At 30.9% G+C, this 19,825-nt stretch overlaps 1 protein-coding gene across 1 annotated transcript in view; it reads left to right on the plus strand.

Moving 5' to 3' along the window:
* The window catches only part of ssp3 (short spindle 3), a 174,044-nt gene that overhangs the window by 12,677 nt on the left and 141,542 nt on the right, over nt 1-19,825 (plus strand). Inside the window, exon 6 of the mRNA XM_065499595.1 lies at nt 18,691-18,830. Within this exon, the coding sequence (XP_065355667.1) occupies nt 18,691-18,830 (140 nt within the window). The remainder of the gene's footprint in view (nt 1-18,690; nt 18,831-19,825) is intronic.

Consider the following 19,825-nt stretch of genomic DNA (forward strand, 5'->3'; position numbering starts at 1 on the left):
TAGATTCAGAGCAAAAATATTAAATATTCGAAACTGGTCAGTTTTTAAAAAATCTAAAAATGTTGCCAAATATTGGCAAAATACTGTCATTGTATCGAAGTATTTTTAAGATATAAGACTAATTTTTATTATACGCTACCTTTAGCTGATCAGTAAATATTTCCTTTGACATGCTTGTATCATAATCAATTTTTTATTTAAATAATCAACATTAAAAACTATTCTTTGCCAAGCTTTCTAAAACATAAAAAAAACAATATTCTTGTAAACCCATACAAATATTGCCAAAATAAAAAGTTAAATTGAATAACGAAACAAAATTTCATCGCAAAACTATTTATTGGCACCTACTTAAAGCACATAAAGATTTAAATCTCATTCATCCCCTGAATAAAGAAATTTTTTGATTCATCACTTTATGATGCGTAAGCAGCCAAGAGTAGTGTTTAATTTATTGCTCCAACGCCATTTATGTCAATGAAGGCGCCACTTGATAAAAATCCACAACCACACACACACACACTTACTGTCGTACATACCCAATAAACATTATTTGCCGACGTATCTGATGTCAGAATTTTCTGAATTAATTCGGAAAATGTATCAGAAAATTAACCGACTTGCTAAAATTTTCTTCTGGCATTTGGCAGAATAGTCTGCAATTTATGTTTCAGACTTTTCTGCACAATTTCTGGAATATCGTAAGATAATTATGCGACAAGTCTGCACATTTTCGGAAGGAACCATGTCAAAACCTGGATTTCTTTTAAAATTCTATGGCTGTAATTTTTAAGTTATTAATTTTCAAAATTGTTAGGAACCTATACCCATATCTCGAAAACTATGCAGGGTAACAAGACGAACCAAAACTTTTGGATCAAAATTAATGGCGATTCTTTAAGGCGGGCCTCCAAATTAATGGTGGTCAATATGTGATATGTTTTTTATTTTTTACAAAATTAGGAAAGTTTATAAACAAAAACAAACTAAATTTCTTTAAACAGTCTTTTGCCGAATTCCTGAATAAAACTTCTCGTGAGCTTTTTCCGACTTGATTTCAGTTTTTTTTTTTTGGAAAAACTGGACAACTCCTTTTTTTTGTAAAAAACGGGTAAATTAACGTGTTTAGTCAAATGGTTAATGTTTTTTCACAAATGATTAAAGAAGTGGCCACTTAAAATCGGTACGCACTGCACGCCCCACAATGGGACAGAATCGAATTTTTTTGGAAATAAATCTGGCATTTTTAAACGCCTGGTCCGATCGTGATAAAACGTGGGCGTAGCCAAAGAGCATTCGAGTTTAAGTTATTAAAATGGGCCATACAAATGCTCCAGGGGCGTCGATATGGGGGCTCAAATTAGGGTACCTTCGACATGTAAAACTTTTAAACACGTGCCATTTTTTTGTTTCCCATCCGATTTCAAAGATTTTAATATTTTTGAAAAGCTCTTTTTCATACTAAAAAATTTGTATAAATTTGCTTAATATTTTATTCAACACAAGTCATTGGTTCTGACTCAGTCACATTAAGAAAATTTATACAAAGGACGGAGTTTTAAAGTGGCATACTTTTGAATATAATTGAGATATTGACTTGAATTTTTTTTTGTAAGACCAAAAATTAACTTATCTAAACACAAAAATATAGCTCGGAATAAATGTGGATCTAATTGTTCCTAATATTTGCAATCCTTTTAAAATTTTGATATAAATTTTAGTTTTAGAAACTCAATGAATATGTAATAAAATCTTTATTTATTAACGAAACTCAATGTAATTTTTAACGTTATTTATGTTTGTCATTCTAAATAACAACGTGTAAAAAAACTTGTCAAAAGGTCAAAGGCAATCCCGCAATTCCTAAAAATTGGAGCGAAAATCCCAAAAATGGTATTTCTACAATTTTGCCTATAGGGTCCACATTTCCTTCGGGGCTGGGAAAATACTTTGGCGATAAATAACACATCAAAAGCTGATTTTAGTTTTCGGATCCCAGCTTTGGGATTTTAGAACATGTGGCCCTAAGCTGAATTTTTGATAAAAAATTGGTCAAATTCCGAAGGGCGTATGGGCGACATATTCAAAGAATAGGACATGTTTTTTATATCAAAATATTTTCCGTTAAGATATCTTTCAGATAAACATAAAATTGTTATATGTTCTTAAAGAAAGTTTTTTTTTAATTAAAAAAGAGTTATGTTCTTAAAGAAAGTTTTTTTTTAATTAAAAAAGAGTTAAGTCACCTTTTCGCCCAAAAAACAGCAAAAATTAACTATTTTTTTGAATATTTAAATTGAAAATCGTTTGTTTTTGGAAATTTTACGTCACGGCATATCGAGGTTGTATGGCCTTTAAATATGAATACGTAAAATTTAACAAAAATATTAATTTGGCAGGCAATCTGCAGCTGCGGTTTTAAGAGTCAAGCTTTTCAGACATATTTTTAAAGAATTTTCAGAATTATATATAAAAAGAGTGTTTGGAAAAGCGATTGCTGTCATTTATAAGACATCACACATCTGATTCAAAGTTTCAGCCAAGTTGTCATTACTCAATGACAAGTTGTCATTACTTAAATACAACTATGAAGTGGTATAATGAGAATAATATTGATGTTATATCAAAACACATCTATTAAACAAATTGCCCAAATCTTCGTCCAATCGAGATATGTATATCGGGCAATTGTTAAACGTAAATTTTAAAAGTTGAGTGTCTTTTTAACCCCAAGTGCTATTAGGGGTTAATTTTTATTTTTGTGCTGTTATTATAAATACTAGATATCATGTTATATTTTTCTTAACTTTCATTAAAATCGGGCCAAAAATATATAACATTTCGCTATCTTTCCATTAGAAATTCCAAATATTGAAAAAATTTACCTTTGACCTTCACGATTTAAGGGTTAAAGTTTTCCGATTTTAGGAAAACTTTCAGACTGTATTTATTTTATTCCCTATTATGTTCTCAATAAATCCCAATGTGATGATTAAAAAATTCGAAAATTTGTTTAACAAAATTTTTAAAAATTTGAAAATGGAGTTTTGAAACTGCCGTTAAAAATAATAATTTTTTTGGTCATACCTGCGATTAGGTTAACGGTATCCTACGAAGACAAAAACTAATATACAAGTAAATATGGATATATTTTAAGTAATGATAGGGTTTTATTTTAATATTTCTCAAAATATGTTAATTTTGTTCCTAAATTTCTTATTCTACACCATTTCCAATTGTATTTCAGAAGTTTCTAATTGTATTTCAGAAATTTCCAATTGAATTTCAGAAATTTCTAATTATATTTCAGAAAATTCCAATTCAATTTCAGAAATTTCCATTTATATTTCAGAAATTTCCATTTATATTTCAGAAATTTCCAATTATATTTCAGAAATTTCTAATTATATTTCAGAATTTTCTAATTATATTTCAGAATTTTCCATTTATATTTCAGAAATTTCTAATTGTATTTCAGAAATTTCCAATTGTATTTCAGAATTTTCCAATTGTATTTCAGAAATTTCCATTTGTATTTCAGAATTTTTAATTTATATTTAAAAAGTTTCCAATTGTATTTCAGAATTTTCCAATTGTATTTCAGAAATATCCATTTGTATTTCAGAAAATTCTAATAGCAATACCAATGGATATTTCTGAAATACAAATAGAAAATTCTGAAATACAATTGGAAAATTCTGAAATACAATTGGAAACATTTTAAATATAAATTAAAAATTCTGAAAATTCTGAAATACAATTAGAAAATTCGGAAATACAATTAGAAAGTTCTGAAATGTAATTGGAAAATTCTGAAATATAATTAGAAATTTCTGAAATATAATTGGAAATTTCTGAAATATAATTATATAATAATATACCTACAGTTATATTTTTTTTAAAGCTTAATAAATTACCTTTAATTTCATGTAAAAAATGTTAACATACGTTGTTTCATTTAAAAGTTATGCTCGCTTTAATCCGTACCGATTTTAAGTGACCACTTCTTTACTAAAGTTGCCTTAAATTCGTAAAATATAAAAATAAATTAAAAAAAGCTTTTGTTGGAAAAACTAGGTAACTCCATTTTTCGAAAATACTTACATCGATTTCCGATTTTAATGTCCAAAAATGAGTTCAATGGAACCAGAAATCTTTAACATTATTTAAAATTATGTTTTGTTCAATGCACATGAAATATGTTTAAATCTTTAAATGTGTTTTTCTCCTGTTTTCAAAAAATGGAGTTACCTAGTTTTTCCATACGACCACGTATATTCTGGACGTTTTTCGGTAAATGCTCGCTCCAAACGAATCAGTTGCATTCGGTATAGATCTGGAAAGAATTCAGCTGCTCATAGTAGATAGGACCCTTTTATTCCCACAAAGAACATTACCTTAGTGCTAGAGTATCCAAAACCGAAACCGAAAACCGGTCAACCAGTTTTTTCATCTTTGTAAACTCCAACGGTTTCGGTTTTTTTAACTTTTCGGTTTTTTGACGAACCGGTTTTCGTAAGACGGTTAACCGGTTTTAATGAAATATTTTTTCTAAAGCTCATTCAAACATATTTATGAAAAACTTTGAACCATTTCTAAAAATATTGATTTATTTTATAGAAAATTGTAGCATTTGACAACATTTCGTAAAAGATATAAAATAATTGCATAAAGAATTCAATAATGCTAAATTTCCATTAAATACAAATTTAATATAAACCGGTTAACCGTTTTTTTTAAGTTAATAACCGAAACCGCTTAACCGGTTTTTTTAAAAGACAATAGTCGAAACCGGTTTTTTCAAAAACACACTTTTTCGGTTAAACCGGAAACCGGTTTTTTGGACACTCTACTTAGCGCCATATTCGGCAGGTTGGCCCGGTCGAATCGATACTGAATCGATATCTTCAGATACAAGGGTTATGAATTCTTGTTGCGACATCTGATAAGAAATCGGTAACTTGTGCAAAAAATGTTTAATGGGTACGTACCACACTGCCACACACTCCAATATGCTGGTGACATTTCATGCGAAAAGACGGAGCAACTAATACCAAGAAGGTGTAGAGGCACAAGAAGAGCAAGCATTAAGCCTATTGCCAGTTTCAAATTAAATAAGAACAAAAAAATTTAAAACAAATAAACAAAATCAAACAGAATTTTTTAATAGCAACCTAATAAATGTCGAAAACTTTTAAATTCAAATAAATAATATCAAGAAGAAGAAGAAGTGGGATGAGAGTATTTGTATAGTGCTATAGTTGAATGGACAGGCGGACAGAATGATAAATAATATTACAAAACAAAAAATATGTCCGTCCCTACCCACAATCACACACAAATTCAAAAGAATTTAATAACTTGTTAAATAAACAAATTTGAAAAAAGCTTAAATTTCAATCCGTCTCCTAGGAGAAGCGAATATTGTTTTGTGTGAACTTTTTTAAAGACATCTTTCACCAAGTTTAATTCTCGATTCCATTGGCACTTGAGTGTCTATACTGTCATGAAAGAAAAACGCACAAACGGCAAAACAACAACGACGACGACAACGACGACAGCAACAATAGGAAACAGTAAAATTTACAATCACTTTCAAAACTATTCTTAAAGGTAATAAATTCTTTAGCTGTTTTATTTCCTTCTTCCCTTCTCATTTTCGTTATTCTGTGCAATTCATTCACATTTGGTGAATTTGTGTTATTTTTTTTTAGGAGAAGTATGCTGTTACTATTAGTAAGCATCAAATAAGCGAGTTTTATCTCAACCTTTGAATTTTAGAACGATTTCCAAGTCACCATCGGCGTCTTAATTTATGCATATAATTCAAACGTTCAAAAAGTCGAACTTCTAATTATGTACAACAATTATGCGGACGATGATTTGGACTGGCTGAAAAATTTATGTTTATGCAATGAAAGGCAAATTATTGTGGGTTAATAATCAATATAACTACTCTCATTTTAGTCTGAATGTAGTTCAGAACCCCAGTTACCTATATGTAACACCTCTAATTATTTTATTAAAATAAAAGTGTTTTATTTTAAGAACAATTTATTTATTTTTAAAAAGTCAACTATTCTTTTCAATTGCTACTTATGATCTCACTTCAAGACACAATATTTGGCTCTTTTATATCATAGAAAAAATAACGGTAAGACTAGTTTTAAATAATGCAAGAAATAACAATTAAACAATGAAAAGAAAATAGTTGATAATGATTAAATTAAAAGTAAAGATAATAACAATAATGTAAAGAAAATAGTTGATAAAATATAATATAGTAAAATAAGAATAATTAACAAATTAGGACAAAAAGTAAATAAAGAAAATTAATACATAAAGATGGGAAATAAATATAAAGGGAGGTGAAATAATGTAGTTATATATTAGTGAGGCTCATAAACATATAACTCTCTGGGTTTTCCTGCCGATGATCTTTATATCCGATGTAACATAATAGTTATTATAGGGGATTAAATATTTGTCTCTTATTCGAACAAAACCAGGACACTGGCATAAAAAGTGTTCCAAATCAAATTTGTTATCTGAAGGTTTTTGATAGGTTCACAAGGACCGTTTAGAAGAATCCACGTTGGTGATAAACTCTGAAATATGTAGTGTCAGTGTCTGAAGGGCTATCTTTGTGACAGCGGATAACAGAAATTCGCCTGACTCGCGCTTTTTTGAGCAGTTGATTCACTTCAACCATTTTCGGGTACAATTGTTTGCATCTTCGTCATAAACTCCTATTCCGATTCATCAAAGATCTTCAACATGGAATTGTCATCGGGGCCAATAACCTTATTAATTTAGATGACTTCTTCAACTTATCTGGTCTTGAAAAACTGTGGCTGTCCGTAACTGAAAGGTTGTGAAGTTTGCTACCAATTCTTCGTTTCGCCTTAAATCTATCTCTGGCTCCTCAATAAATAATCATATAAAGGTCTGTGCATACCGTGTAGTGTCTAGATCTGATAGTAATCCACTTGCCTGTGGATTATTGTCAGAATCCTGTGCTCAAGTTGTGTCAAGTTTATGCTTATATGATCTTGCCGTTTATCGTCGCAGTTTTGACAAGGTTAGGTTAAGTCCTTCATCATCGGTTCCCTTGTGAAATCTGGAATGAAAGGGTCAGGTTAATGAGTACCGAATCAGTAGCCCCTTCACCGTACTGAGTCCTTAACCAAACCATTCAGTCGCAAGATTGAAGGCATTTATCCTTTTGATGTCCTTACCTGACTGGTCGTGCAAAAAAAGACAAGCTAACGTCCCGAATCTCAAATCCGCTACGGTCGGATAGTGTCAGACAATATGCTCAACCACATCCTTATCTTCCTGATTATGACAATTTCCACAGAAATCGTGAAATGGTAGATTCAATCACCTGGCGTGAAATCTGAACAAAGAGTGGTCATTGCTACTAGTTTCCGCAACTCAGATATAGCACTCGATCGACGAAAAGTATATTCAGACCATGTCGCTCTTGCCGTCCTACAAGTAATCTCTGTGGACTACCTTGTCGGAAAAGTGTCATCAGAATCATATACTTACAACATGAAAGCAGTTCCCCGACAAATCGATCAATTTAAATTTATAAGTACCACTATTTGCTAAAGTATCCCCGATTTAATTACCTTGGTGACCAAGTATCCAGTATAATCCATTTTCAATTATTTCGATCGATTTACAATGGAAGAATTTCAGAAGAGCACTCCACCAAACGAGTGCATTATAAATCAGTTTGGGGTTTACCACCATTTCGAAGAGCCTGGCAATATTTCCTCAGGTTTCCTGCCCTATTGCCCTTCTGCATTAATAAATGGCTGTATCCGCCTAGACCCTGGAGATTGAGTGTTAAGATTCCATATTAGTTTAGATTCCATTATTATGAGCAGATATTTGTTGGATAAATTTAGCTTCACCTTGTTCAAGGGATGTAGATAAAAAGTAGGGAGCTCATATTTTCTCATGAGCAGTACAATGTCCAGTTTCACAGAGTGACCGTAGTGCCGATTACATTATTTGCGAGATAATCAGCCTCATACCAAATAGTCCTAAAACTCACAGAATCAAGTACCCTACTTGTCAGAATTAAATTTAATTTTTTTTATTTGTCCCTAAACAGAGGAGAAGATTGTTAATTACCCGTATCTTACCAATACAATTAATTATTTATTTGAGTGACCATCTGGGTATACTTCCCCAAATTAGGTTTGTATTTTTTTTGTGCATGAATGAAAAAAAAGTCATCTATTTCATGGTTGCTGCTTCTTAAGAACGAACATTTGTTGGATGCTGGATGGCGCTGACAATGACTGGCCATTTTAGATCTTTGTTCTTGTTGTTGTTGCTCTTTTTTAAATTCTTGGTTGGTGTTTCATGGTTTATTGTTTTTGTTGTTGATTTTTTCTTCTTATTGTTGTTTTTGTCATCGTCCGTAGCACACACTTCAAACAGTTTAATTTAGAGGGCTCAAAAAAGTCGAAGTTTATTTCGTTTTGTTGTTTTTCTGTTAAAGTTTTGGCTTTTAACTTTGGCATTCTGATGGTGAGTTTGTTGTTGTTGTAGTTGTTCCTTTTTTTTACATACCAACACACCATCAGCAGCATCACACAACGATGACATTTATCGCAGTCGTCGTCGTGTAATATAAGAAGAGTTGCGTAAGTAAACTGGCGCCATCAGTGACACTTTTATTGTGCGTTAATTTGTTCAGCGGCAAAACAATTATTTCTAAATTAAATTCTCGCAAAAGAAACAAACACTTAAAGTAAATACATACGTACGTACATTCAACTACACAGACATACATAATATGTATGTAGAGACGTATCTAACACGTATGCATCGTTAAAACTTTTAAAACAATAGAAAAACGCATTATTTTGGGTTAATTTATTTGTATTTTTCAGGAAACTTAGTATCGTTTATATTCGATATTTCTTTTATCTACATTTTTATACCCTTCACCATCGTGAGAAGGGTATATATAAGTTTGTCATTCCGTTTGTGATTTCTACATTTTTCATTTCCGACCCTATAAATATATATATTCTAGATCCTTATAGATAGCGGAGTCGATTAACCCATGCCCGTCTGTCTGTCTGTTGAAATCAATTTTCTGAAGACCCCAGATATCTTCGAGATCCAAATCTTCAATAATTCTGTTAGACATGCTTTCGAGAAGTTTGATATTTAAAATCAGCAAAATCGGTCCACAAATGGCTGAGATATGAGGAAAAACCAGGACAAACTCGATTTTTTACCTATTTTTGACCTATCCCAGTAAGCACCAAAGCCCCAAAAATTCAAGCATTTGAACATTTTGTTGGAATTTGACTTGAATGCAAATGTAATTATACTTTAGACATGAAAAATATTTGAAAATTTATTTATTTTTCAAACAAAAAACATATGGCTTGAATTTATGTTTCCTTTTTACTGGAGAATGCTATTGAAATAAAGTGTAATACAACTGTAAATCAATTGCTTGACTACAATTCAAGGCTTGAATTACACTTGCTTTCATCTTGAATTCCAGTAAAAATGCTTATTGGGATATCTTGATTACTAAGTCATTATTATAGACAATATGGATATCTAATGATAGATATTTCAAAGACCTTTGCAATAGTCTTATAGTATGTTGGACCTGCAATGGGTCAAAATCGGACCCATCGGAAATATTTTTTAACCCGAATTTTTTTTCACCAAAAAAGAAAAAAATTAAAAAACCAAAAAAAGGTTTTTAAAAATTTAAAAATTAAAAATAAAATTAAATTTAAAAAAAATATTATTTTTATAGTTGTAATCAATAGTGATGAATTTATGAATCTTTTCCGGAACAGGTAGTCCATCTCCGTTTAAAATCTACCACACTTTTGGACACCTTTTTTATGTTTTTCAATTCTCTTTTAACAGCAGGCAGTTTGGAGGATTTGCCTCTCTTGATGCAAATACCACATTATTCAGGCCTGTTCTGAAATCCACGTGATTTCAAATCACTAACCGTTTTAATATTTTTCGGTGTGATTTTAAATTTCGAAATCACAAGAAAACATTGTTCAAAAAAAAAATATTGTTGCCATTTAAGCTTTAATAGTATGTAAACAGAACACATCTTTAGTGGTTTCTTGTACCATTCAAGACCTTGCTTACCATAGACAGAATGCCAAATCAGACCAAAAATAAGTGGACACATGAATGGAAGCATCCTCTTTTGTAAATATTCTTTGAGGGAATTGTTTCTGCATTTGGTTGCATCAGAAACATAAAAATATTGATCCAGAAGCTGCGAATAATTTTCCAGAACATACGTTTCGTCATCCATTATGCAGCAGGTATATTTCTTTATAAAATTTGACTTCAATTTCCGTGCTCTGTCTTTCGCCCTTTAAATTTTTAGCGGTGTTCCAGTCAGGAACTTTTTGAGCCTTGTTGTTAATGGTTTGATAATTTTAGTTTCTTAATAGTGTTTATAAAAAACCGACTTTTTAAAAAACCGGTTTGTCGGTTAACCGAAAAATGGCCTTTTTTTAAAAAACCGGTTTTTCGGTTAACCGACATCGAAAAAACCGGTTAAACCGGTTAACCGTCATATATGTGTAGAAAACATAAAATGTACAAAAAAGTATATACAGCTTTAATTTTTTTAATTTTTAGGAGTCAGGAATGGTTAATATTAAATTACTATAAATATACAAAAGTGCTAAGTCCATTTATTTTGTAAAAATTTCAAAATTATTATCTTAGTCAAATGGAAATGATTATAAATATGTTACTAAATATAAAATACTTGTTTTAATTATTGGTTTATTCATTAAATTTCAACCAAAAAATGTAAATCACTTTTTTAATTTAATATTTGATTTGAAATTTATTTTCACCTCTACAAAGACAAAATGTTCCAAGTCCCAAAAAAGGACCTATAAGATGTAAACGCACTTCTACTTAGCTGTGATTATTTGTTATTATAAAAAACTCCATTATCAGATTTCATAAATACTTCAAATAATGAATTTTGGAACGTTTTTTGTCTTTCCTGTAATATTTCTGAAAAGCTAACGAAATGATTAATAAATTAAAATTTTAAGAACAAAAACACTAGTGAAGTCAAATTTATTGAAGGAAGGTATGTACATCGAATTCAATTTAACGTTTGGTAAGATCATCACTAAGTTTTTAATGAATCATTAGTAAGATTTAGCCTAAACTTATAGAATTATGCGGAATTTAATTTTAATTTTTAAGAGTTTCATTATGTGCAAAAAAGTTTTTAAGTAAACTCATCGTCCTCTATTATTTAGAATCATTGTAATTCTTAAAAATATTAATCTTTTGTATTGTAAATCAGCAGTTTAGGTTTCAAATCAGACCAATAATGTGTATACAATAATATTAAAAATGCACAAAAACGTGAGATTTATCAATTTTAGTCCCAAATTTTAAAAACCGGTTAACCGAGTGATAAAAACCGGATAAACCGGTTAACCGAAAATCAACATTTTAAATTAACCGGTTCGCAAAAAACCGAGATTTGGAAGAAAAACCGGTTTTTCGGTTAACCGGTTTATAAACACTATTTCTTAACAACAAATAAACATAATTGACATTAAGTATAATAACTGACATACTTTTCAAAGGTAACTTGATAAAAAAATCAAATAATATGTACTTGGGTTAAAAGTTTTATGGAAAAACGTGTGTTAAGATTTTTTCGATCTCACTCCTTATATACAACGATGCTTCCGTCATGGTCATAATCTGTTTCAATTGGGCCCTCTGTATAAGTTCAATACTGAAGTTGCTGGCCGTTCCCCGCAATTGTATTACATTGGTTTTAAAACACTTTAATACATGAATTCAGTCACTCCTACTGTACAGTCACTCCTTCTGAGTATAAATGTAATTTGTTTACTTTTAAGTTCATTTACTCGTATTCTCCAATCATTCCATATCTCCAATTCCGTAGAAGCTACCTGCGGATTTGTGTGGGAGCTAAGTATTGCCTTATCATCAGTGCATGTCGAAATGGAAAGTCTACCGACCACAGGTAAATCAAAAGTATATATCAAATAAAGTTTTAGTCCAAGAACACTTCCCTGTGGAACACTACTTTTTATTTCATAATTTCATGTTACATAATCACAGTATTTCACTCTAAGAACTCGGTCTGATATGTTGACTCCAGCATTCCATTCGTACTTGGTGGCAGTAAACATTTAATTTTGTGAATTAACCCCGCCATTCCTGGTCGAAGGTCTGGGCTATGTCCAAAAAGTCTTTTTTATGGAATGCGCTGGTTATTTTAGTATGGTATAATTTTACATTGCAATATTTTCTCAAATAACTTTGATTAGCAAGGAGTAGAATTATAGATCTGTATGAAGATTGCATTGTTTAATCTTTATCTGTCTTTTCGAACGTCCTCTGATTTAGCTCGGAAATGATCATCCGTTGTCTGTGAAGGAATAATTATTTTATATTTTTAGATTTTAATATTGATATTTATTAATCAAGAAAATATTTAGAATGAAAAGTAAAATATTTGAAATCAAACAATCACATAAAATATTTTTATGTTTAATAACAAAGTAGTAAAAACTAAAGTGTTTTAAAGAATAATGGTGTTTTCTTTTCTGACACAAAATGTTGCCTATATATTGTGTACCATTTATTAAATGTTACCCATACCCTCATAATGTGTTGCATTTTTAACGATCACAATAGAATAAAATCATTAGCATTTATGCAATTTTCTTTTATGTAGCTTCTAAATATTAAAAAACTATACATAAAAAGTGGTGCATTTCTAACCCTTTGATAAAATTGAGTGTGAAACATGTAGCATATATTCAGGGTAAGAACACGACCAAACTACATTTTTTCAGAAAAGAACACAAAGAAGGGTAAAAGGCAGAATAAATGCATCATTTATGCCAGAAAACACAATAAGTTATGTTCCTACAGTCTGATTTGGCATAGATACGTTACTCAGGTGTTCGGCAAAATTAACGCTTTTTCTCTCCATGTGTTGCTTTCCAAAGAGGAAAGTTCGTATTTTTAGTATTCGTCAAGCTCTCGATGATAAGAAGTAACACCCCGACTATGGTAGGCTTCAGTGATCGTCGGGAATTCTGCCCACCAGGAAAAGATAGATCGGTAAAAAAAGTTATACTTGTCCCGGCGTTTCGCTGGGTCTAGGAATCGAGATATATCGATTTGAAGTTAGTAAGTATTTTATTTATTTTAAATTCTAATTTTTTTTTGCCTTTTTCATATATTTTGACCATCTATTTAATCCGTATATTTAAGTTTTGAATTTGGGCTTATAACACCAAGGCGGTGCCGAGCCACAATGACCCAAAGTGGTCACCTCGGGTATATCAAAAATTAATCCGATCCGATTTAAAAGATTTTTATATATATGGAATCTACTAGACGAGATCTACCAAAAATATTGCGATCTACCAAAATTATTGAGATCATTAGGACAGTATGTTGGTTGCCCAGTGGATACGACATCCAGGATATTCTTACTGTCAATATGGGCTTTTTAAAGCTGCCTTCCTCTATGGTTCATTAACCGTGCTCAAGTATTCAAGTATTTTTTGAAAAAATCTTTTAGACAATGAGAACAGCTATTTTTTATATTTATGTCTGAACTACTGCATGGTCCATTATATTTGGACACTTTACTTTTGTCTGTCCCCCATAAGCAACACTATTATGGCCCTATACCTTTGGATATTGGAAGGGGGTATTTGGTGGATTTATTATTGCGATCATTGGGTAGATTTACGGTGGATGTAGTAATATGTAGTAATATGTAGATGCTATGTCATGAGAAAATATTATTTTTGTAGTTCTAATCAATAGTGATGAATATATGAACCTTTTCCGGAAACCCTTCCATTAAGGTTTTTACTGATCTTTCTGTTATTTTTTTCGAACAGGTAGTCCACCTCCGCTTAAAATCTACCACACTTTTGGACACCTTTTATGTGCTCTTCAATTCTCCTTTAACAAGATCCCAATATCTCTCCACTGGCCTAAGCTCCAGGTAGTTTGGAGGATTTAACTCTCTTGGTACAAATAACATATTATTGTTCTTGTACTACTATAGTGACATGATGACAAATCAGGTCAAAAATAAGTGGACACATTAAGAAGTCCTATGAAGCATCCTCTTTTGTAAACATTCCTTGATGTAAATTTCGGTATTTATAAAGTCCTTTGCAACAAATGTTTGGCTTCTTTTGCAGCAACTGAATATTGCTTGACATGCCAATAACTTTTTGGGAAATTTTTTGCTTTTGGTTCCTAAACTTGTCTATAACACTCTATCGACCCGTAAGCTGCGAAAAGTGTTCCATACGTACGTTTCTTCATTCAGCAACAGGTATATTTTTTGTATAAAATTTGAATTCAATTTCCGTGCTCTGTCTTTGGCCTCTTTTAAAAGAGTTCTTGTCAGGAACTTTTTGAGCCTTGTATGTGTTGGTACCTATTTTGAAAATGCTTTCTATTTATTGGAAACATCATGTGGACCATTCCTTCTACCTGAACCAGGTTTTCACTAAAATACAGAAATAAGACAAAATACCGTTAACGCTAAATCACCATTACCAAAATAATCTAAATTATCGTTACCTTTACCATTTTGAATCGGTAACAAACCTTGCAATTTACATATTGTATGGCCATATGATGGTTGGTGTCCACTTTCAAAATATTAAATAGTAAAATTTTGGACTCTTCCAAATATTTAAAAGTGTGCAACAGTTGTGTTGAAGCGAACAACAAATAAAATCTAGATCAAAATAAAATAAAATGAATGAACATTCAAAGTCAAATGCCAATAAATACAACAAACGAATGAACGAGCGAGTGAGTGAGTGAGCGAATGAATAAATGAACGAACGACAAAACGATAAATAAAAGTATCAAAGCACGTGAATATAATCATGATTCATGACGAATGAATACTTAATAACAACAACAATAACAATAAAAACAAGGAAAGCACATAACGAAAAAAAAAATAACAAAAACAATGAATTTAGAAGAGCTTAAATTAAAGAAAGAAATAAATGCTACATTCATACATTAGTTTTGTAAAGTACCACCGAATATTAGGTCTCAGTCAGTAATTTAGCCGAATAGCGAGATTTTTAAAAATAAATAAAATATATCATGGCTTAAAAACTCATGAAATTATTTATAGGTTATTTTAAATAAACCTAGCAGAATATAGGGAGTGACAATTAGGGTTGTTATCGAATAAAAATTATTGCTTTTACAATATCGACTCCTTTGCGCGAAATTATCGTATGTCACAAATACAAAATTTTACAGGAGAGCTTTATTATTACATTTTTTTGTTTTGGCTGGTATCATTAATACCCAATTATAAATGCTATACAAAAACCGATTTAGTAAATTAAATTTCACATACGTTAAAATTAACCTAAGTAGTAATATTGCCATAAATATACCGAAAAGGGGTCGATATATTAAATTTCAGCATTTCTAAGTATTAAAGTTTAACAAAACTATATTTATAGAATGTAGTAATACTGTTTAGCATTGGCCAAACAATGGAAACTTTTAAATTTTTGCAAATAAAGAAGACTAAACAAACAAATATTTCAATATTTATTTTATTTCGATAATTTTTAAATAGTTTGTAAAATTGGCCAAAATAAAAAACGACTTTAGTGCTAGATTGAAGCAAATAACTATTTGTGATATACATATATTGTCTCAATATTATTATGATATTAAATAAGCAGTTTCAACAATTATAACAAAAATTCGTGAAATCTCGTAAAACTACTCCACGACAAAGTAATTTAATAGCTAGAGAGTTTAAGAAATTCCAAAAACTGACTCCCCGGGAGGTGATCAATAATCTAAAATTATAAATTAGTTCACAAACTGTTAGTCGCAGGGCAAAAGAGGTTGGTCTTGCTTGCTATCGCCCAGCGAAAAAACCTGGGGCCGAATTACCGCATTTGACCAAGAACTCTCTATTCTCTCATCGGAATTATAATAAAGTGTACTAAACTTCTTGCTCGATATCGAATGTCATAATCTCAAATACGAAAATTACGATCACTTTTACTCGATATCGAATACGGTAATTCGACCCCTGTTATTTTCATAAAAAAACCGTACTGCTCGTAAACAATTTGCGAAGAACATTTAAACTGAGAGAGTTTAATTACAATTAATGAATCCAAATAAAATTAAAGATGCTGTGATGGAAGACCATTGGATCTCAAGTCAATGTTGCGATGTGGGGCTTTTTTTAGGGCAAGGAATGGGTTCAATTCATAGAATTTGTTTTAAACGATCTTATGTATCCATACGCTGAGGAAAATATGTCACTATTTTGGAGATTCCAGCACGACAATGACCCCAAGACACCTCTAAGATTGTTACAATCCAATACGGTACGTGTTTTGAAAATGCCTGCCAGATTGCCATAGAAAACCTATTGAATATTTTAGATCGCAAAATACAGACTCAAATATATACCAAGAAGGGTATAAAGATTATTAGGGAATGACAAAATATTTCTAAGGAGACGACTGATTGTTTAATTACATCAAAGCGTCGCACAGAGGGGATGGCTTCATACATTTTTTTGCAAAAATTATAAGGAGTGGCCATAGAGCTCTGAAAATTGGCACCGAGAATTATATGGACCAAACTAATAAAATTAAATTTTATCAAAATCGACCACGCCCAACGCCCACTGCCCATACAATCCAAATACATAGATTTTTTGGCATAAAATTTTTCCTATCCAAGTAAAAGTCTAGAAATTTGGTAAATATATTTTCTGAAACAAAAGAAGAACGTATACGTTCTTCTAGCCTATAGGCTAAGTTTTATTAAAATGTGCCATGCCCACCGCATACCGCCCATGCAATCCAAATGCAATACATTTTTGTGCAAAAAATATAAGGAGTGGTCGTAGACCATTGAAATTTGGCACCGAGAATTATATGGACTAAATTAAGAAAAAAAGTAAATTTTTCAAAAACTCAATTTCAAAAATCAAATGTTGCGTCGTCGCACTGTGGTGCCATTTGTGATTTTTAGTTGCAAAAATCATAACTTTTGAGATAATCAAAAAATTTAAAAAACATATGATTGATAATTGATCAGCCTATGAAATGAGTGTTTGAAAATGATTCTACGCCTTTCAGGTGCCTACTTATGGGAAATTTCAAATTTTCGGAAATTTTTTTGGGAAGTAAAATAAAATATTTTTTAAATTGATTTAAAATTATTCCAGAAAAGATTGGTTGGTTTTTTCACGGTCATGTGTCATTTTTGGAAGGATGTCTTTTTTCCTATAGCAAAAAATTTACCTAATAGGTAAAGGAATAATCAAAGAACTTATTTTGAAAATATGGCAAATATAGAAATTGATAGTTTTTTTTTTATTTTCCATCAAAGAGATATTGAAAAAATGGATAGTTGGTAAATATCGATTTACCTGGACAAATACAATGCAAACAGTACAATTTTAATAAATATATTTATCAATAGAATCAAAAATAATGACGATCCGTTACATAGTTTTCGATATATTGTATCAGAAAGCGGAATAAATTACCTAAAAATGGTTTGTTTTTTGAAAACTGAAAATCAGTCAACTTTGAAGGGCTATTTTACAGGGCTAAAACTGTAAAATAGGTGAGAAGCTGTAATTAAAAACAAGAGATATCCAACAAACTACTGAGTCAATAAATGGCCTAGGTAATTCTTGGAAAATTGAAACCAAAGTTTCCATTGTTTTGTCAATACCATAATAATGAATTCTTTATGCTTTTTTTTATTTTCAGAATTTAATTATAATTCTTCTTTGTTGTTAATATAAGTAAATAAAAGTCTATATCAATTAAATACTATTTAAAAACCATTCGGGATACCAGTTCCCTTAAAACCGTCTTCTATTTAAGTTAAATTATGGAATTTAACAAAAGTACGGAAACTTACACACAATTATTCCTGCAATTCGTAGTACACTAGATAGTTTCGGTCAGTTTAGTTTTGGTTTCCGGATTCGGTTGGTCTCTAAAATGCACATATGTACAAACATTTAATTTAAATAAGAAAGAGCGAGAGGATAAGAGAACATCCCCTCACTCATACTCACACGTACACATGTGTACACAACATTGAAGACAAATAATAAATGTAAATAATAATCCTTGTGTAATTTATTACGGTTATGGAAAAACAATAACAAACGATGTTTTTTTGGAGAAATAAACTACAGAGAAGCGAAATTGAAAAAAAAGTGTTATAAATTCATGACATGACCAAAATTGTTTTTCAATTTCTGTTTTACTTTTCAATTGGTTTTTGCGAATAAGAAAAATAGCAATTCTATAACTATTGGAAAAGAATGGAAATAAAGTTAAATAAACTTTAACAAACTCAAACACAATAGAGACAAAAAAAACATAATAATAAAAAGAAAAAGAAAAACAACATCATGACAAACGTTTTCTAATCCTTTCATTTATTTTCGTTTTTTGTGTTCTCCTCTTTACTCTCTCACTAGTTAGTGTGAAGGTAGTTGTTATTGTAACATTTCTGTTTTTTTTTTGTTTAGCATTTACACTTACTATATGTTTTTGTTGTTGTTCTTGTTTTTATTTAAAGCTTCCCGAAGAAAAATCACCACAACATCCTGTCGAGTTATCCACCGAGTTAATGCTGGCATGCACGGTGGCTCTATCGCCATCCTATACAAAAAAGCACACCCACCCCAAAGTCTTGGAACGCCTACCAGATTTAATAAGGTAAGTTCTTTTATAACTTTAAATGACTTACAGAGATTTCTTCACCCACAAAGTTACGAAGCGAGAGAGAGAGTCTGATTGAAATATATACATATTTTCTTTGATAAAAGAGTACATGCTCTTGTTTTTGTTTTCTTTGATTTGTGATTAAGGGGTAATTGGTAAATGGAGGAGAAATTCGAATGAAAAGTTAGAAAGAGAGAAATATATAAATATTAGCGAGTTAATTAAAAAGAGAGCAACAAGACCGACTGTATATGAACATTAGGCGTGGTGCAATATACGTGTATGACTTCTCCTTTTCAGTTTGTGTTTTAAGTGTGAAAAAGAGTGGCATACACTACTTTGCTATTGCCGTTTCATTTTATTGATATTCTTTAAGCGGGGAAGGAGAGACATGCCACCACTATTGATAATGAATGTGTGTTGCCACAAAATATTAATCGTTAAATATCACATGCATAACAACCAGCATTCATTTATTGTCATCATCATCATCACTATCGTTGGTATCGTCGTCGTCGCCGCTGTAGTTGTAGTCTACCACAGCGTATTATTATTATTACCGTCGTTTGGTTGGGATTTTGAAATAGCCGTTTTTCTTCCGGCGTATGTACATATGTATTGTGCAGTATTTTCGAGGTTAAAAAATGTTGGCTGTGGCGGAATCCTCTTTATCCCTCTTCAAACTATAAATGAGGATAAAAGTAAAACAGAAAATTTAACGTGTATTTCTAAAAAAAGGAAATTTTATTGTTTTAATTTTTTTTGTTCATTATTTTTTATGTATTTTTGTTGTGTCAACACTGTGTGTAAATTTTGTTATTGCTGTTGTTGTTTGTTATTTTGTACTTGTTTTTTGTGTAAATTCCTTTTTGTTGGGTACTAAAAAACAAACAACATACTACTTTGCTGTTATGTTATGATGACTCCTTAACTCCTATTTTACATTTTGGGGTATTTATGATTGTATGATACCCACACATCCCTGTATA

Source organism: Calliphora vicina, chromosome 2, assembly GCF_958450345.1.
Source record: "Calliphora vicina chromosome 2, idCalVici1.1, whole genome shotgun sequence".
NCBI classification, from domain to species: Eukaryota; Metazoa; Arthropoda; class Insecta; order Diptera; family Calliphoridae; genus Calliphora; species Calliphora vicina.